The following is a 22,239-nucleotide window of genomic DNA, read 5'->3' as shown; positions in this document are numbered from 1 at the left end:
CGAACACCGGAAACTTTATATATCATCATTTATATGCAGGTAATATGTAAAACGGACGAGGACTGAAACCATATTAATGCTAATGCGCTAACATATTGGAGTCGGTTAAATGTGACAGCTTTGAAAAATCCGTATTTTTTTACTGAAAATAAGTCTTCAATTGCCACTTATAACACACTTATAACACTTAAGTGTCATCAAAACAGTGAATAGCCGAAACATTATATAATAGAGGGATAATGTACCTTTCTTCGTACATTAAAATCTGCAGAAGCACGAGGACGCGCTTACATTTTTAACTCCGAGTCCTTTGCAGATGGTTTAACAAGAAAAAAAATGTGCATCACTGATATTCTTGTTAAAACATAATTATATGTCTGAGTCGGTAATTCTGTGTTTCGTTATCTGTTTCTCTTATACTGAAACCATTGTGTCTACGTGTTTTCCACAGTTTGATACTATATTTGTTATTCAATTTAGCATGACTTGGAAATAAAAACCTGTAATAATTATATAGTTAAAATGAAACACTTGTTTTTTGACTTGCGTCTACTTCTTTGGGATTTATATGTTTGAGGTTGACCTACTTTTTCATGCCGGAAATTTCATCTGGCACAAGGGGTAACCTATTTCTGTCAACTGCATTTAAACTGAGAGTTGTTGATTCAAAGCCCAGAAGGAGTCAACTTGATTTTTTTCTCTTTATTTTTTCTCCTAACATTTTATATGTATCTTTTTTATCCGTCTTGGAAAGAAGAAAAGTGCTAAATTTTAAAATATGATTATTATGTGTATTTATTGGCTAAAAATGCCAAATAAAATTTACTTTGAAAACAACTCTTTACTTTGGAAATTTTAGAAATGTTTTGAAATAGACTCTCTGACTAGAAGCAATCAATTGACTTTTCTGATTTTGAAACTGAAGATTATTATTTATTTCTAATAACAATAAATAGAACAGTTTTCATTAGGACGATATTATGATATATCACGTATATATCATTTTTAATTTCTTCATATCTGAAAAAAGCTCTTAATATATTAATTTAAAGCTTTTTGCCCCAAAAGAATCCATCAAAACTCGTTAACCGTGCGATATATTTTGTTTCAATTTTGAATACAGCCGTCCATTTCAGTTAATCCTTGGCGGAAAGAACGCTGTCGGAAATCTCAACAAGTATACTTTGATCAAAATTAAGATGTGAAATGACTTATTTATTTAAAACAGTTATTGTATGAATATTTTTACTGAATATCAAAGTGTCTTGAATTTAATCTCTGACCTCGGCCTTGTTGAATATCACGTAAGCCAGTTACATACACTCGTATCATTTATTATATAGCGTACTTATCGGCGCGGTATTCATTTCGACGTGCTTTGGTATGTGATTTAAAGGAACTAAATAAATACGTTTTTATATAAGAAATATTAAACTCGTCCTAGGAAATGATGCAAAGGGTGGCTTTATAACATTTTTAGCTCCTTTCTTTTAATTTTATATTATATGGCAACTAAAACGAGTTTCATTTAAGTCTTTTTCAATTGCGTCTTATTTTATCAGCTACTGTAAACAAATTCACAAAACATATTCAAAATTGCGGTACAATTGGCTATTGTAAGGTTTACTTATAAACCATCAAGTTTAATATGTGTAACTTGGAATGTAGAATATTAAGATTGGCCATTATTTAAGGTCAGTAACCAATGGCAACTCACAAAAGTTGACCATGATAAATCATTTATTATACTGAAAGAGGAACCAAAATGTTAACAAAACCTTTATCAATACACGGCATATATACAAGTTCAAAACGTAACAGATTCTCACAACCAATCATCTGTGGTATTTATCCATGCTTATGTAAAAAGTACTCATCCAATAGGCTTAAAATTTCCCTTCTCACCGATAGATACACGGCAATGCATGTAAAGTGTGTAATGAAAATGTCGGTTCGCATAGTCGAGTGTTGCTCTTTATTGTTAAATAACGGCCAGTAGAAACACAGACTACGCCAGTCAACAATGCTAAGTGACATCTTGATCATGCAAAGTGACAGTGCAACACTGCGAATGACATTTTGACAATGCGAATCGACGCTCAACAATGCAAATCAACACAAAACACTGCAAAGTGACATTCAATATTATTGCTCTTTTTTACGCGACATAAACATACGTTTGGTAGTGTTGAGCGCGTCGTGTCACTAAGCATTGTCGCACTGTAACTATTACATTTGAATTGTCCTGATGCCACCTAGCGTTGTCGAGTGTCGCAGGCTGTCGACCATTTAACGGCAATGCAAAATATTATATTTAGCACGATAAGAACACAATACCAACGGGAAAGTATAAAGCTTTTAGAACAAATATATTTTCGACATACATTTTCATTTAAAATAAAATAGATAGAATGACATACCCGTCCTTCTGTCTTTTACTTATTCAATCAAATGTTCGTGTCTAGTCCAAAATGATTATCTTACAACAACTTATTTTTCAAATCAAAGATTAAAGGTACAAGTTCAAATATAAAGGACATATACTTTAATCATAAATAAAAACATGACAAGACGTTTTCGCACGCTTATCTTTTTTTTTCTAGAAATCAACAAATGTCTTAAATGATAGTTCATCAATAGAATATACCGCAACCACCAACTAAAGTATACACACAAACACTAGCGTGCACAGGAAAAAGCACGAACACGCATACATAAACAAGTTATATAACTTTATGAACTATATCTTACTAAAATGCATCGATTAATTGCTTAGTTAAAACTTTTAAAATATTTTGAAAATAAATTCAATCTAGTGTTATTAGCTTTATGTAAAAAATTACATACCCCTCTAGTTCGGAACGTAACATGCCATGGATACATTCCAGGTGGTGCCTCTGATCCCTTTGATATTCTTGACGAAACCATAGCCTCATCATGAATGGATATACCACAATCTGACATATCAACAAATAAATAAATTCACATTTTTATCTGATCTGTTTTAATATCTCTATTAAAAAGGGACATGCATTCACCTAACTCCATTAAAAGTCACCGATTGCGATATAAATAAACTATTTCAATGTTAGTAAAGAAACCAAAATGACACAAATGCCCTCCTCATCTTAAACAGAAAATATAATATGTATATGTATACATATTTTAATAAATTACAGTAAAAACAATTTACATTGGATACGGTTTTGTGTGAGTGTTATTTATTTAATAAATACATTTCTATAAGTCGTTTTGTAACTCAAATTTTTGTAAGAACAGTCATTTTTGTCCATGTACGCTTATTAGTTTCATTCTATTGAACTTCTAACATCAGGAAATTTGAGACTTTTTGGTTCTTTGGATAATTTATTTTAATAAAAATACATGTGCGTGTATTGTTATACATGAAAAAATCATATAGTTTGATGATTATCAGAACCGAATTTCTTTAATCATATCTGTGTGCACAATATCCCATTTTAAAGTAACACTGTTAATATGATACAATAAAGACACAGAGCAATACTCACCGCGTAATTATAACAGAGTGTCGACAACAGCAGCACCATTCAAATACAGATTTCAAATAATTTGAAGTAATTTTAATTGATTTTTATTAGAAATGAACTGTCTATACTAAGTAAAACGAATATTCTTTCATGAGTCGGACATATACAAGGGGTTATAAAAAAAAGTCGTGGACTTTTTAAATATCTCTTGAACGTCAACGTGTATTGTAATGAATTTACAAGGTTAGCTTTTAAAAAAGCTAGTAGCGACTCGCTTCGTAATTTTTTTCCAGGGGTGCGTTTAAATGTAAAAATGACAGTTCTGTTAGCTGAAAGACTTCAGCGAACATCAAAATAAAAGTGACATAAAGTTATGGAAGCCAGTTTCAATCAGTTTAACAAAGAGGAGTATGAGTATATATGAAGATGCATGTAAACAGATAGAATGAAGTCCCTTTGTCTATGCACATTTACTATATGGCCTTTTGACCTTAATCAAATAAATGTTAGATAGGTAGAATTTATAAAGATGTCTCTTTATACGAAGTTAAGTTGTAATATGATATTTAGTATTGGAATGAGTGACAGACACAAGTCCTAAAGTAAACACAAGTTGTCAATTGATTCATCCATTAAATACGGGATCCTATTAAAAATATAGGGATCCCGGGAACTAACCAGTCTTAGATGCTTTTCAGATAAGCCGGGATCCTATTAAAACATATAGGGATCCCGGGAAGTGACCAGTCTTAGATGCTTTTCAGATAAGCCGGGATCCTATTAAAACATATAGGGATCCCGGGAATTGACCAGTTCAAGAATATAGATTTCAGAAAAGCCGGGATCGTATTAAAGTCTAAAGAGATCCAAGGAATTGGCCAGTTCAAGAATAGTTTTCAGAAAAGCTGGGATCGCATTAAAACATAAAGGGATCCCGGGATTTGACCAATTCAAGAATGTAGTCTTTGATTTTTCCAATTAATTAGGCATATAATTATTAGCATTGTGATTTTTTAAGTTTGTTGATAAATAGCTCTAAATATATTTATATCCAAAGTTTAATTAATTTAACGTTCATTACATACAATAAAAAACTTAACGTTTAATGGCCTTTCATTACGACAATAATCAACACAAATATAGTTTATTAGTTTCCTCTATATCTTATACGATCCCGGATCCCGGCCAGTCCGGGCGTCCCGGATCCCGGCCAGTAAATATATACACTAAATACCAGAAAGGATAAAATGACCGGAAAAAAGGAAAAAAGAAAAAAATGCACAGAACCAGGTGTACACTTATGTTAATTAACCAAACGAAAACTCAATACAGAGGAACAGTGAAATCGCTAAATCAAAAGTCAGTGTTGATATGATTTATTGAAAAGAATTCATGAGAACAAACATTTTTTTAATCATCATAATATCTTTTGCGCTCAAAACAATACTTGCTGCTTTTTAAATATGGCGTGAAAATTGAAGGTTTTTTGACGCTATGTAAGATTAAATTTGATTGGCTAAATAATTTTGGATCCTAGCCCTGATAGATAAATTTTCATAGAAAGCTGGAAGCCAAGCTTCGATTAAATTTTCGGATGGATTCGGAGTTTTAGGTAGTTTCTCAGTAAAATCCTACCGTAATACCGGCTCGCCGTGGCGAGCCGGCATCAGCATACATTGCAGAATATTATCAGCACATTTTGAAAGGAACAGCTAATTGTTTCAATAAATAATGATTTTATATTGCTTTTAAATAAGCACATACAAGGCATCCGGCGCACGGTAGAAAAGCGCAGCAAGTTATCGTACGAGCTATATTTCTTGCTAAAAACTTAAAAATTAACGTAGAAAACCCGCTAAATATCGCATGTTTCTTTTATGATGTCATTTAAGTAATTTTTTAAATTAATGGACGTCATTTCCTTTTCATTTTTGTTGATATCGCTAGAAACGCCAGACGCCTTTTTGTTTACAACGGGTAAATGACGGACACGCGGTAATTAGAAAATCGCAAGATCATAAACGATCATAAATTTTTGTTGTAATTTTGAAATGACACCTACAAAAACATTTGATAAAAATCAGCTGACGAACATAGAAAAGAAAATTTCACGATCATGAGTGTTAAAGTGGCATAAAAAAATTGTGATGGACATTACTTTGAGAAGCAGTAACCGCCATTGACTGCGCAACGTTGAAGCACAAGTTGTACGTTAATATTATGACGTTGACGTCAATAACTTTTTAGAGTGCGCCGCTGTGGCCGACATGTGTTTATGTAAAATTAGATGTTGTTGTAATGTTAGAAGCTTCTCACATGTTTTTGTCTGTGTTTATTTGTTATTGATTCTTCTAAGCAGTGTACAAATTTCAAATTAATATCTCAAATATATTTTACGCAACAAAGAAAGTTCACGAATGTTTGGATAACCCCTCGAATATATAACTTATGTGAACTTTAATATAAATATTGGGAAAAGGTAATAGAATGATTAAACGAATGCGCTTTAAGTAATGTAACCTACCCCGTTAATAATGAAATGCAGCAACTGTTTATTTAGCACAACAACAACTTATAATTGACAGGGTGTTTAATTTAATCATCAACGATACGCAACTTGCGTATTCACATCACAATTTAGACAAAGAGATTAAAAGGAACACATATTGACTTTAAAATATAAAGGAAAATTAAAGTATGTTCATAACTACGTTTGTTTTCGAAACTATTACGTTTGTAGCCTTTTGAGGCAATACTACATTTAATTTCTGAGCGAAAAAAAATGCGTATAGGAAATACGAGATGTAAACAATTCAAATAAAGATTTTTTAAAATTAACTTCCCTTTTTATGTTAAAATTACAATATAAGAAGTAGATGAGACTATATCATTTATTTTTTCAGTCTACATAACTACAATACTACATATCAAAGTATACAAATGTACATTATAATTGTTAAATATGATTCTTGAAAAAACGTTAAGTCGAAAACATGAACAAATCACAACCAATTAATTATTGATCGACACTGGTACTATGGTTTCTTTTTGATAGTGTAAAACGAGATAACTGCAACATCGAACTACAGACAAGTTAATTTAATAAATAACATTAATTAGGTAGACATGTATTCATCGCCAATATAACATACATGTGTTTCTAAAGGGAAAAATAAACTAAATCTTTACAAATTTATAGAAATTGTAGATATTATGAATAAACACGCAATGTACAAATCGCGTTTATATTATATTTCCTTCACTGATGTGAATTATGTCCCAGCTTTAAAAATATATAATTATAAAATGTATATTATTACTGCTATGTAACATAAAACATTTAAGTAATTAAAAACAATGTTAATTTATTGCTTTCCCCTTTTTCAAAATTTTGCCGGATCTTGTAATGTAAACAATTAAAATTATTTGCTATCTGCATTAAATTATTTCTCGAAATATCTTACTGGCCTTTAAAGTACAAAAAGTGATAAATGGGTGGAAATGTCTTTACCACTAGGTGTCGAAAAGTCATGTTAAAAGGGGTCTGAGAGTCAATGGGTCTAGAATTCATCTTAGTATCCTAATTGGTCGAGAAGTTAAAGGGTCTAAGTGTCTTACTTGCGTAGAGATAAATAGAATCCCTTAATAAAATTTCAAAACGGCAAAATTGAAAAGCTCGGTTTGATTGAGCCTGTTCATTCCCCCCATATCTTCCTCAATTTCTTTTCCCTACACACTTTTACTTTTTGTAATTTCCTTGTCGGTTTCCTATTCTAAATTTTATTTTAATTAATACCCTGTCCTGTTTTTGTTTGGTATCCTGCAGGGCGTCTTGTCGGTAGTTCTGTGTTGCTGATTCGTGTTTTTCTTATTTTGAATCAATCGTGACAAAAAAATCAAGACATGTAATAATGTCCTGAAAGAACTTTAAAAGATAAAACATTACAAAATCTAAGTTTAGAAACCTTATAAAATGGAAATGAAAACACGTACATGACTTGAACGAATTTACGTCCACCACATGAAAATTGCCTTCCTTATAACTATAGCAACCGTTTTCGTCTTCGGCCTCGCACTGGTAAACTCCCGCGTCCTGCATTCTAACGTTTAAGATACGTAAGTAGTTATTAGCCATTTTCTGTCAACAATAAAGATTTACATTTGACCAACAGAATAATGAACTATTAGTTTTGTGAATACATAATAACAAACTGTTCGCATTTTGGAGGGAAATAAAATAAATCATATTTGCTCTTGTTATTACACAATGAATACAAATGTATTTTCTCATGTCCGGTCATGAAGGTTAAATTAAGCTTGAAAACAGACCATTTATTAACAGTTACACTTTCTGCTGATTCTCTTGGTGATCATTAAAAACAGGTGTGACTTTAAAAGTATTGTCTTTATGTAAAGATGAAAAATAGAGGTGTATGTAAGATGACCTCAAAGTATGAATAAAATTATTTAATTAGGCTTTAGCATCTTTATCGCTGTAGAAGTGTGTTGTTTTTTAACCTTTTAAAATGTGTGAGTTCTTGAGAGGTTAAAAAAACTACCAATTTTGTTTTTTGAATTTTGGATGAGACTAAACGTGAAACTTGGGGAAATAGTTTCTTCTGTAAGCAACACAGATATTTTTAACAAACAATTACATCAAATATTATTTATTTGTTAATATATGTAGGTATTTCATAATTATATGGCATTTATTGAGGGAAACATAAAACCCAGGTCAAATAAGTGTCATATTAGCTGAAAAATTGAATATTTTCTTTGCCCTGGTACTTCTACCCGTCTGTTGACTCAAAACACGATCATATCCGGTGAACAGTCCAATAATGTTAAAACAATGATAGAGCAAGAACTGTGGGAGGACAGCGGCGCTCGACTATTCGAAAAAAGTGTCACAGGGGTGTTTCATTTTGAGTGTAATAATGCTTACAATACATAAAATTGTCCAAAAAGATACACAGGCTTGTTAATAAGATGTTTTATAGAGTAAATCACTGCTTTATTATCATGAATGCATAAAATTGTCCCAAAAAAGGCACAAACCCTTCAGTAGTTATCCAGATACCAGCCTACAAGCAAAAACCTTTCCAAGAATTTGTAAGTTGAAAAAAGGGCATAACTACACAAAAAAGCAAACCAGAGATATGGGACTTATGCAAATCATGTAAGATAATCATAGAGAACAATTGTGTGATGATTCACTTCATGCCTGTCAGTATTTATTGAGAAACCAGCGTACACGCAAAAACTTAACCAAGGATTTCTCAGCCGACAAAGAGGCATACATGTGCAAAAAGCAAATAAGAGTTATGGGACTTGTGGCAATCATGTTAGATAATCACAGAGAACAAGTGTGTGAAGTTCCAATCCAATCTCTTCAGTAGTTATGGAGATACTAAAGTCTTGCTTACAAGCAAAAACGTTACCAAAGGGACGCCGACAAATGGGTGACAGCATTAGCTCCATTATTCTGCAAATAGTCGAGCTAAAATATTATTTTTTATGTGTTACAGCATTGAAACATTTAAGGAACGCAAATATTGGTATTATATGGTATTATTAACTAGCAAGATGTTTAAATTGTATGTAAAGTTGTGTCAATTAAATATGGTATTCGTTACAGCAGGCACTTTAAATTCCTTACGTCGGGAGGAGAGAGACGGACACTCACACTTTTGGATTTAAAGTGGCTACCCAATAGTACTTTTAGACTTATAGACACATTAAAATTCATGGATACAAATAAATGGCTTCAAAAAATATTAAATACTGCAATACATAAAACCATATGTAAGCACTGTGGGACAGACAGTTTTGATGAGCTAGATAAGCCAATTACTTCTGCTGATTTGGAATTTAATATTAAGAAATTAAAGAACAATAAAGCCTGTTGCATGGGTATTTTGATAAACGAATATTTTATAGAGTGCTATGATATACTCTCTTTTCATTTGGTTGCTTAATGTTAATCTAAATTTCAGATACTTTCCAGTTGAATGATTATGTGGAGTTATCGTGCCTATTTATAAAAAGAAGGATCCGCGAGACGTGCGTAACTATAGAGGCATTACACTTGCAAATTGTTTATCGAAACCTTTTACAAGAATATTAAATAAGCGGCTGAGCAGAAATTTTTAACGTTATTAATGACGCGCAATTTGACAATTGATGCTGTATTTGTTTAAAATCTTATTGTACACAAAGTTTTAATTGTAATGCTGTATGATTGATATCAAAAGAGCATTTGATAGTGTTTATTTAAATGTCCCTTTGCTAAATAAACATTGATTGAAAGCCATTTAGAGTAGTGCAGTTTATGTATTATGTATTCACATGTTAAAATTGTGTTAAAAGTTGTAATTCATATTCGCAATTCTTCGAATGCGCTAACAAAACAAGAAACAAGGAGAGGTTATGTCTCCTTTGATGTTCCTCTTATTTATTGATAACCTCAAACTATTTTTGCAAGAAAAACATGCTTGCGACTTATCACTAGGTGATATAACGTTCATACTTTTGTTATCTGCAGACGACATAGTTATTTAAGACAATACAGTTAGCGACATACAAAAAGCCTCAACTGGCATTATACATTTTGTAATTAATTATACCCCACCACAAAATGTGGGGGGGAGGGGGTTATAATGGATTCGCTTTGTCGCGTCGGTCGGTCGGTACGTCCGTCCGTCCGTCTCCATTTTCGTGTCATATCTATAAATCCTATACCAATTGAAAGATTTTCTTCAAACATGGCTTAGATGTTCACCTCAACAAGGGGATGTGCAGAACTAATGTTGCCCATGTGTCAGCTCAAGGTCAAGGTGACAATTGAAGCTCAAATATCAAACAATCAAATATTAGAGAGTATGTCGTTTCCGCTCTGTAAGGCCTACACTTATTGAAAGATGTTCTTCAAACTTGGCTTAAATGTTCACCTCAACAAGGGGATGTGCAGAACTAATGTTGCCAATGTGTCAGCTCATGGTCAAGGTGACAATTGAAGGTCAATATCAAGCAATCAAATATAAGACAGAATGTCGTGTCTGCTCTGTAATTCTTACACTTATTAAAAGATTTTCTTCAAACTTGGCTCAAATGTTCAACTCAACAAGGGGATGTGCAGAACTAATGTTGCCTATGTTTCAGCTCATGGTCAAGGTGACAATTGAAGGTCAAATATCAAACAATCAAATATTAGACAGAATGTCGTGTCTGCTCTGTAAGTCTTACACTTATTTAAAGAGTTTCTTCAAACGCGGCTCCAATGTTCACCTCAACAAGGGGATGTACAAAACTTATGTTTCCCATATGTCTACTCAAGTACAAGGTCACAATTAAAAGTCAAATATCAAACAATCAAATATTAGACAGTGTGTCGTGTCCGCTCTATAAGTTCTACACTAATTGAAAGATTTTCTTCAAACTTGGCTCAAATGTTCACCTTAACAGGGATGTGCAGAACCCATGTTGTTTATGTGTCAGTTTAAGGTCAAGGTCACAATTGAATGTCAAATATCAAACAATCAAGTATGAAGACAGTGTGCCGTGTCCGCTCTGTAAGTCCTACACTAATTGAAAGATTTTCTTCAATCTTGGCTCAAATGTTAACCCCAACAAGGTAATGTGCAGAACCTATGTCACCCTTTTGCCGGCTTAAGGTCAATATCACTATTGAAGGTCAAAAATTGACTTAGAAAATATTCTTAAATTTTAACATGTATTTGAATATTTCTGAAACTAGAAAAAGGATTTGCTTGAAACTTAAAATATATATGAAGTGTCACAATTAAATTATGGTGGTCAAGTTTCATAACTCTGTATTCTAACAAGTTTATGTGCAGAATCCATGCTACCTTTGTGCCGGCTAAAGTTCAAGGTCACACTTGAAGGTCAAAAAATGTTCTTAAATTTTAACATGTACTTGTGAATATTTCTGAAACTAGCACAGGTATTTGCTTGAAATTTAAAAGATGTATGAGGTGTCACAAATAAGATATGCAGGTCAAGTTTCATAACTCTGTATTACATTTTGACAAAGTGATGCCCCTTTTAAAGTCCTTAAATTTACATACAATCAATATTAGAAAATATGTCGTGACCGCTCTATAAATTCTATACTAATGGAAGGATTTTCTTCAAACTTTACTCAAATATTAACCCCAACTGGGCAATGTGCAGAATCCCATCTTACCCATTAGCCTTCTTAAGGTCGAGGCCACACTTGAAGTTCAAAAATTGACTTAGAAAATGTTTAGTACATTGGAAAAATGAAAGGTTAATTGTAACTGTTTCGAACATGATTTTACAATATATACTTATACCAATACCTGTACAATTAGTTTTTTTCACCTGAGATAATTTCTTTTTATGTATAAATATTTGTGCCACTAAAGTTATTCATTTAACCACCTTTCCAAGTCGTCTTCTGTCAAAGACATTGATGGGGGTGTGAATCGTATTCAGCGATAGTTCTATTTGGATTTGGAAGTGAATACTTTGAAGCCGAATAATATTATAATTAGGAAATGCGGCCGTTTTAAACATGATGAATGTTGGACATATAATAACGAGGATATAGAAATTGCTGATAATTTTAATAATCTAGAATGTTTTAATTACACGGGTACATTTGTATTAAATAAAGAAATATTGACAGGTAAAGGTCTTAAGGCTCTTAATGTTTTAATGTATAATATCAAAGTATTGAATCTTAAACCAAGCATTATTTGCCATTTATTTGACGCCTTTGGTGCAACTACTCTCAATAAGGTGTGTGAAATTTGTGGTTCTGGGTAATCGATAGAAATTGAACGTATTCATTTAAATTTTTACAAGTCTCTTTTGAAAGTTAAAACAACTTGTAGTTATTTAGGTGTTTATGGAGAATTGGGGCGTTACCCATTGTATATAAATAGGTATGTGCGTATTATTAAAGTCTGGTGTAAAATATGAAAGTCTTCTTATTTATTGTGAGCAAACGTATGAATATTTTTGTAAATGTACGGTGAATAGAAATAACTGTAACATTTTAGATTGCTACGGTTTTTCATGTGTTTGACTTAAATAAGTTCAATCTAGTTTTCAAAGAAAGAGTAATAGAACTGACACCCAAACTGCTACGTGGATGCAGAACATTTCAAACATTCTAAAACTTCATTAGGGTTTAAAAAATATATTTAAATTAAGAAGCGTTTTGTCTCAGCTTAGATTATCATCGCACAAGTTGGCCGATACGCCAGGAATAGAGTAGAAAGAAATGTGCAATATTGTGCATTTTGTAGCAATCGAAATTAAGAAGACGAATATCATTTTGTTATGGTATGCCCAGTGTACGCAAATATAAGGAAACAATTCATTAAAGTATAATTCATAAGAGGTCAAATGTTATGAAGGCTATAGAGATTTTGAAATGTGATAATTGTGTTTCTGTTCAAAATCAGGCAAAATTCACATATAACGCATATCTAAGTTAAGAAAGTATTTACTGTAAATTGCAAAATTTGAAAGATCAAAATTGTCTTATTAACTGAGTTGCTGATTCATCCTCCTTGAACTATCTTTACTTATTTTTGTGATAAACATGTAATTTTTGTTTGAACTTTATTTGATCATTTTACAAATGTATGTTTGTGTATACGTATATGTAAAATGTATAACAAAATTTTCTACTGTTAACGTCAATAAAATTTTATGTCTACAAGTCTGTCTGTTAAAAACAAATAACGGTTTCCAATTAATGAAATGTCAAGATTAATATACTTGCTATTTAATTTCATAAAATGTATAAAACTGCAATTTGAATGTTACTGATTTCGTATATTTCTCCATCTATTAAAGATTGAGCTGAACAATTAAAAAAAAACATAGGAAATTATTAAATGATAAATGTTTGCAAACGTATGGAAATACATTGTTCGTAATAAATTAAGCTAAACAATTCGAAAACATAGGAAAGTATTAAATGATAAATGTTTGAAAACGTATGGAAATACATTGTTCGTAATAAATTGATTTTTTAAATGTAAACATACCTTGATTCTATCATCCTTGTCATAATCAATGTAAACTCCATCTTTCTTCCATCTGACTTCTTTGGCCTGATTGTCCACGCGGCATATAAGTAAAGCCATTTCGTTTATTTTTTTGCTCTCTGGCTGAGGTCCAGGAAATATTCCTTGTAACATTTGAATATGGAAAAAATTGTCCAAAACAACCAAACAACCAAAATAACAAAATCTTAACTTATAAACGTCACAATTATTCAAAGAGGTTATGTATGAGAGTGGGAGATAAGTACAGTGTATTATTTGTTATGTTAAATCACCTAATGCTACTAGAAATCTATATGAAAAAAGACTATAGTTTAAATAACATTCAACGAAAACTTTTAGCAGTCAGATAAAAAGGGAAAAAGGGAGCTTAACGAACGCCCAAAACGGTAAAATTAAAAATGTAGAAGGCTGATAAAATGATAAGTATTCCCCACCAATTCGGCTAATTAGATTAAATTTGACCGCTGAATATTAATAAAGTTTGTATAAAGTATATAACAAAGAATATAACAATAAGAATGTTACTTTTACAAACCTTATTTTTTTTGTCTCTGTCATGGTGCAATATTTACTCGCAAATATGTTATTTTTATACAATTTGATAGTGTCTTTGCGATTGGTAAACGTTATTGTAAATGGGCAAAGATCGCATTTCTTGCTGGTTGCTTATAAACTCTACTGTTAATATTTTCTTCGATAAATTTGCATTTTTATTTAATTTTACCCATGAAATATGGTACTATATCAGTCAAATATATTTCATATTTTTTAAAAATAAATATGAAATATAAATATGAAAGTGGGCGGAGTCAAAACTCATATTTATTTTAAGGGACTCCTTTCGCCGTTTTGTTTGAAAAATCTGATAAATGCAAAACAACTTTTTCTTGAATTTTGTTTTGAAAACTACCTAGCATGATAGAAAATGGTCTAACTAACAAAATTAATCCGAACGCCAATATCTTAAATTCAGTAATTAACGCTCTACAGACGTTTAAAGAGTTGTTTACATGACGTCACAATGTAGCGCCAAACAGAACGTGCTTACACATAAATTACTGCGCGCTGTACAATTGCAGTTGGTAGCAAGCAAGGGGATTCGTTACCATTTTCTTTGATAATGAAATTAAATAAAAAGGTTATTTTTTCGTTTTCCGTGAAATATGGTATATATTTTCACTCAACATGATAAAATGCCACATATTTTCACTCGCCGTACCGGCTCGTGAAAATATGTGGCATTTTATCATGTTTCGTGAAAATATATTCCATATTTCACGCAAACTAAAAAATATCCTCTTAATATTTCTTTTTTTGTTGTTATACATTAAATCCTTTGTTGTGTTGCCAATGTTTTAAACTTACTGACGTTACAATCCTCTGCAATCCTATACTCGAATGTGTGTTCCGCTGTTCCACCAGAAGTTGTCGCAAAACATGAATATTGTCCCTCCAATTCGTCAGAAAAGTCATCAATCTTAAACATTAGCATAGTTAAGTAGAATAGTTAGAGTTGAATATATATATGATATGGGAATCAGGACAAACCTGACTCAATTCCGGTTCATGTGGTCGATCTTCGATACTATACACCATATGCTACTACCAGTTTTCATATGTTATGAGATATTACTTCATTAAAATACAATTTTCATCCTTGCTTGTACAACATCAAAACAAATTATGCTGTTATCCGAATACATGCCAAATCTGCATTTCATAAACTCTAAATTATTGGAAAAATCAAGTTCAAGTTCAAATCAAATACCAGATTGCACTGAGAATTTTTTCTGATTAGTCTTAACGAAGGAGTATAACAAAAGAGGCTTTTGTCTGTTAAAATGAAAAACCTTACCCCCCTCTCTTTCGCCAACAATAAAAAGAAGAAATAAGTATTTGATATACAAGTATTTTGATATTAAGAATTTTATAACTAGTAAATATTAATATACATACACAAATGAGAAAAAGATACGATTTTTATCATCAACAATAAATGTATATTGATATAATCGAAATAATTATCGTAACCTACCTGATAACAAATTAAAACTTTAAAATGCTAGAAAATTCATAACGCACCTGTAATATTCCACCTGGATGAATTCCAAAGCCTGTCTTTTTACTGTACGGCTCTATCAATGTTCCTTTTAATGACCTGGAAATAAAACATACTTTATAATTGATATTTAATTGGGACATTTTCTATTACTCTTTAAAATATTATAACATTAAATTATCAGGTTTATATAAATTTAGAACCTGAGGGCCATGATGGCCCAGAAATCCCTCACCTGTATATAGGCCCCTAGGCAAAGGTCAATTTTAAACCAGAGGCTTTTATTTGAACAACCTTGGTAGACACTCATTAGAAGATGTTTCATGATAAATATCTTAGCTCTAGCTCTTTTGGGTTTTTATGAGAAAATTTATTCAGTTTTTACTATATACATATAGGGAAAAAACAATGACCCCTTCCTGAGAGGGGACAATTTTGACCCAGGGCTTTTATTTAAACGAAACTTGGTAGACACTCTATAGAAGATATTTCATGCTAAGTATCTAAACATTCCTGTGAAGTTTGGATGAAATTGGCTGAGTGGTTTATGAGGAGATGTCATTTAAAGTAAAAGTTTACGGACGGACGGACGGACGCCGGACGGACGCCCGACGAAAAGCGATCACAAAAGCTCACCCTGTCACTTTGTGACAGGTGAGCTAAAAAATAGGAATTTTTAGAATAAGGCCCATCAAGTAGGAAAATGGTCAAACAACTATTTAAAATGGGTAGGGTAGGGTAACATTTAAATACATATTTTTTTAAACAATTTGAGTAGAAACAATAGTTTTGCTTGTGCCATTTGTTAGCTGAATTCTATTATTTGTTTCTTAACAATGTTTAATAGGAAAAATCAAAGGTGGTGATCCATACGACTCAATATATATATATACCATATATATCACCACCTTATAATTATATATCGATTTACTTTCGTTAAAGAAAGAACATAGTTATCCAGTATTCTCCGGGCTGATTTGCGTTATGTATCTTGACAATGTAAGCTATTGAAGCTGTTTCGCTCTGGTCTGGTAGATGAACCTTTGGGGACCCACTCAATAAAGTAATCGAACTGGTTAAACATGGATGTTTTGTATTTCAATTGTGTGTCTTTTTCCAAGCGATCGTCACAATTTCTTTCAGTGCATTTAAAATAAGCTGATCTGATCGGGGGATGTGCAATAACTACTATATGCCCGAGGCATAAAAACGAGTTCATGTTTGTGATATTATTATTGTGAACTTTTAACAAATTTAACATATTAACATAACCGAACCAGGCGATTTCTAGGGCGTTGATGTAAACATATTTTATTGCCAAAAATAAGACATAATTATTATACATACATGTAGACAGCTACAATACAATGACATGGCAAATGGCAAAAGGGTTGACCCACAAGTTCTCTCAACATTAGCAACGGGTCTTTCGGGTCTTCCCTGATGCAATAAATTACAATAACATATTTTACAAGAATGACTATGAGTTAGAGAGAAGTAACAAAACTCACACATATATAGTATTTGGCTTTAAAAATGATTTTAGGTAAGAAAGAACAATACAATGACTTAGAAAACATGTACATTTGCCAAATATAACAAAAACAAACAGAGTGCGAATAGATTATGAGAAAATGAAATATAGAATGGAAAAAAAGAAGAAGAAGAAAGGAAAGAATCTTGTCTGTTCTTTTGCAAAAATGAAAAAAATACATTAATATTTATTTGGATTGTGCTGGTTTGATTTCAAAATCAAAAGCGTTTGCTTACTTTTATGACAGTCAAAACTATTTTATTATTATTTTCTAAAGACAGCTCTTTGTTCCCAAATAAAAGTAATTGGACATTTAAAGGGTGAAATTGCCTAAATTCGTTAAAAATATCAATTCTCTCATTTCGATATTCGGACAAGTAAACAAAAAATGGTTAACATCTTCTGTCTCATAACCACAGCTGCGACAAATGAAATTGGAAATTTAAGTTACTGCATGCATTTCACAGTCTGCCGTGTAAAACAGAGAGTTTTCTTTTACCTGTTAGGTACCATTTTGGAGTGTCTGTAGATCGAAAGGTTGATTTCTTTAAATAGAAATTTAAAATGTGACAAAGTTTCTACAGATCTTGTTTCAAGTTGCAAATTGTTCCATAGCATCACAGAGGAAGGCACAAAAGAAGAAGAAAATATATATGATTTCGTCTGGTTAAATTTGCAAAGTCTTCTGAGTTTCTAAGATTGTATAATGTTGTATTATGAACTCTTTCTGGAAAAATATTACTTAAATAATCAGGAACGTCTCCATTATGAATTCTATATGTTCTAGGGCGTTAATTTGTTTATGGCAGATAATACATGATTTTCTGTTACGTTTTCGTTCAGCACGTCGTTATCAATGTTTTCAAACAATTTTCATCCGATAAATCATCATAAAATACAGAAAAATGGACCTAAATATAGGACTTCGCAAATACAGCAACAAATACAACAGACATGACATTAATATGTATATAACATAATCAACGGTGTACAACATTATAACACTTATACATCAATATAACCCTGCGACATAATGCATCATTAAAAAAAACAACTGATCGACCGACGCTTGCTTTGGCATGGGCTGCGTTAAATACCAGTCTAAGGCCAGGTCAGGTGGAGTCTCAATGTCATCATGACATACCATGGGGTATGATAAACAGCAATATACATATTGAGAAGTAGATTCTTTTTACTTTAATTCATGAAAATGTATCTTCCATTTAAATGATGCAATAAAACACCTTACTGTCATCCTTTAATTGTCAATATCTACTCCCATGATGAATTATTACTTTTTTGTCGCCATTTTACAAGGGGAGCAACTCCTCTTTTTACATGTAACCGTCATTTGAATCTTGCAGCTTGAACGATTTGTTATGCGGGGTTTTACCATCAATTCTGACTGAATTTTGAATGGTTAAAACGTGTCAAATCAAATTTATGTATAAAAGTACATCGGTTTAAGCGCATGTGCCTTGTCTACTCCTTTCCTTTTATGGTCCTCATTGTCGTACTGACAATATGTGTTGGAAGAGGCGAAAGAGATATACGATTCAAGTAAAGAGTCCATACCATAACTTTATTGACAGCTAACAACTCTTTACACAGAATAGTGATGCTCATCAATGTATATGTGTCTATATACTGCAACTTGACCATAGATTTGCCTTCTACACTATGAACGAATTCAACTATGTTGCCCTTGTATTATTTCAATTTCATCAAAATTCGTTTTTCAAATCAGGATGTAATGTTACATAGAAATTATTCAAGTAATTGATTTGAATATTTTCTTGTCAATTTAAATAATATAAATCGGAGAATGGGTGCCACATTAAGAAAATTATCTACATAAAAACGTATTTGATGTATGATTCAAAAGAAGAAAAGCTGTAGTCACAAAAATCCAAATGATATTTCGGACATGCTGACGGGCGAAAACGCAATACTAGCATACGTCCCGAAGGCCGTCGGGCGTATAAAAAACAAATAAAATCTTATGAGGTAGAACAGTGTAATAAGGAACTTAATTCTTCCCTTTCATATACATGTCAAGTTAATTAGATCTAGTACTATAGTCTATAGTATTCAACCCTATTGAAAAGGTGGCCCATTAGTTTCCGAACTCTGGGCAATAAATGTCTCGTCAAATTTTAAAAAGTGGCCAATTAGTTTCCAAAACTTTGAAAAGTGACTTATATAGTACCCTCAACACCTTCACCACTAATACCTCACATCACATTATAATAAAGTAAATATAAAATATATAGCAATTTAACAAATAAAAATAGTATTTCCTACGATCTGAAAAAAAAATCATAAAGGAGTCTGTGCATGTTAAATACTGACAGGTAAGATAATTACATGTCAAATGACACCGATAATATATGTATACTAAACCTTATGGCATATTTCAATTCGTATGTATACAGTCAAAAAATAAAGTAAATGATATCCTTCAGGTATCGAAATTCGGAGTTTACAAGATAAAACAGAATAAATGAATATACGACTGAGAGCGTTATCAAATATCTGAATAAAGAATGCTCTCTATATTCAGCTTAACAATTTCAATTCAAATATTTTATTTACGTCTCATCACATGTACATTATATATATCACAATAAAAAAGAATGAAACTGGTAAAAGTACATATGCCATTCAGTATAGAATTATAAGAGACGTGTAAGCAAAGCTTACATCTATAGGTAAATATAATAAAAGATCATATTTACATACTTATATGATTATATACTATACATACTTATAATAAATGAATTGGGAATGTTGTGGATCTATCATTTTAAGTTTTCATATTCCTACTAATGTGTCTAAAAGTCTATATATAAAACAATTCACTAGTCTGATGTATAACAATTCTTATGAAATTTAAGAGAATTAAAATACTAAAATGTATAATAATAAAATAAATTCAATCTGTAAGATCCACAACACTCTATCTTAAATACCCACAACTACTAATAATACAATTCAAATGTTAAAATAAACACTGTACTATTAAAAAGACATTTATATTATTTACAGTACATTAAAATTTTTCTTTCCTTTAAAATGTTAAAACAGGCTTTGGCTGTATATTTAACTATGTTTACATCCGTGAATAATATACAAAATTTCTCCTTATCAGATAAATTATCAAACCCATTAAAAACTCTTCTACTCTGTGTGTATAGTTCCTCTCTTATGTAGGTGTACAATGGACATTTCAGTTAAACATGTTCTTCATCTTCAATACAGTTTAAACAATTGAAACAAGTTCTGTCATGTACATTAATATTTTCATACCGCCCAGTTTCTAATCTAATCGGTGCCACACCGCATCTAAATTTTGCCATAGCACTTCGAAAATGAAAAGGAAGTGGTTCTTTAACATAGTGTTCAGTTACAAAATGAGACTTTATAAGTCTGTAAGATCTCAACTTATTACAACCATTACCTCTTACTGAATCAACTCTGTTTACAGTTTGCTTCCATTTCTCAATTTCAATCTGTAACAGCTTATTTTCTAAAGTGTCTACAACAGTTTTAGTACATCTATGTAAATTATCTATATTAAACTTTCCAATGTTTCTGTACATTTCCATTATACGAAATATTCCGGTTTTACATCTTGTATCAGATGACAATTTAACCCATTCAAAAACTTTTTTTATTTAATCTAGAGTCATGCATCTTTAAAAATCTACAATACTGCCTTGTAACAGCACCCCACTGTTTTACAAATATTGGTTTCCAACCCATATCTCCCAATACAGCAGCATTTGGTGTGTATTTTCCAACTCCCAAAAAATACCTCATGGCTCTATTTTGGACAGCATTTATACATGAGTAGGATTTATCACCCCATATTGGAGCTGCATAATTTATTACAGGTAGAACCATGGAGTCATAGAGCTTTGTGAATGTTGAAAAGTTAAAACCACCAAAACTTTTACATTTCGAGATTACTAAACCAAGTGCTCTACCAGCGGACATGGCTACATTTTTGGCAATTTCTGTAAAATCTAAGAATTCATTTAATACAACACCAAGATATCTATAACTATGAGTAACCTGTAGGTTTGACGGTCCAATTTTAAAAACAGAGCTTGTCTGAATACAACTATGTGGTCGAAAATGAACAATATTAGATTTAACATGAACATATCACAGCATCTCTGTAGGTTTACAATAAAACAAATAATAATAAGAAATTGAGCTAAATTCTAAATTATGTTAATATCACTGAAAGAATGCCGCAATCCTATATAATATAAAATAAGTTTCATGTTATGAATTCTGGAAACAATGTGATCCCTCGAAAGCATTAATTACCACAAAATTACATAAAAATTGCAGACTCGGTTTGATTGAATCTGTACATGAGGTAGTCAAGTTTGTAGTAAGATAGTTTTTAAAAGAAGGTTTTAATAAAAGACAGGATTTGTTATATTCTTCATATTTTCTGGTAAACTATTCAAATTCCCAATTCTTCTGCTGAAAAATAAATTCAGTGAATGTCTTCTTTCAATAATGAAATAATGAATGCAAATAATTAACTTATTTGCTCTAATGTAATACGCAATCATGTGTGGCTAAAACACGAGCAAAGTTTATTTTTGATATATGGAATATGCTATTTTAGTATAAGCTAGACAGTTTATTTAGAAATATTACGATCAAGTCTAATTTTATCTATCCGTAATGTTTGTATCTATAGAATTCGAAGGAGGACTTAAGCAAGTTCTTGGATTGTTATCTTTAATTATGATACTTAAATAAAACTGAACAAAATGTACCAATTTTTCTACAGCTAAAATTAAGACATTTATTGCATCTTTACAAAATCATGAGCTTAATATTTTCTGCAGATACAACATTATCAATATCCTCACCAGAAACAACATGTAAAATATTTAATCCACAATATTTGACTCTCACATTTAATGCAATACGATAATCATAGCAATGATATTACAATGACTGATCTCATGAGGTAAATAAATCATACAGATGGAGAGACAATTTATTTTCTTGCAAATCAGACCTGTTAAGCTTTACCAATGC

The 22,239-nt window shown here is 31.5% G+C and overlaps 2 protein-coding genes across 2 annotated transcripts in view; both read right to left on the bottom strand.

Annotated features, from left to right (window-relative positions):
• Nucleotides 1-2,757: 2,757 nt before the first annotated feature.
• Nucleotides 2,758-15,097, bottom strand: LOC132753852 (peroxidasin homolog pxn-1-like). The gene is made up of 4 exons (XM_060744393.1): nt 14,942-15,097; nt 13,556-13,698; nt 7,503-7,647; nt 2,758-2,957 (listed from the first exon to the last, which is right to left on the bottom strand). Exons 1-4 carry the CDS (start codon nt 15,066-15,068, stop codon nt 2,773-2,775), a joined length of 600 nt encoding a protein of 199 aa, XP_060600376.1. The 5' UTR covers nt 15,069-15,097; the 3' UTR covers nt 2,758-2,772.
• A 525-nt stretch (nt 15,098-15,622) lies between these two features.
• LOC132753833 (tolloid-like protein 2) overlaps nt 15,623-22,239 on the bottom strand; it is a 31,292-nt gene continuing 24,675 nt past the window's right edge. The window contains exon 12 of the mRNA XM_060744375.1: nt 15,623-15,734. Within this exon, the coding sequence (XP_060600358.1) occupies nt 15,623-15,734 (112 nt within the window). The remainder of the gene's footprint in view (nt 15,735-22,239) is intronic.

Source organism: Ruditapes philippinarum, unplaced genomic scaffold (genome assembly GCF_026571515.1).
Source record: "Ruditapes philippinarum isolate M1 unplaced genomic scaffold, ASM2657151v2 ctg6506_1_1_1_1, whole genome shotgun sequence".
Taxonomy (NCBI): Eukaryota; Metazoa; Mollusca; class Bivalvia; order Venerida; family Veneridae; genus Ruditapes; species Ruditapes philippinarum.
The sequence above is the reverse complement of the archived record's forward strand: the minus strand, read 5'-3'. Positions and strand labels throughout refer to the sequence as shown.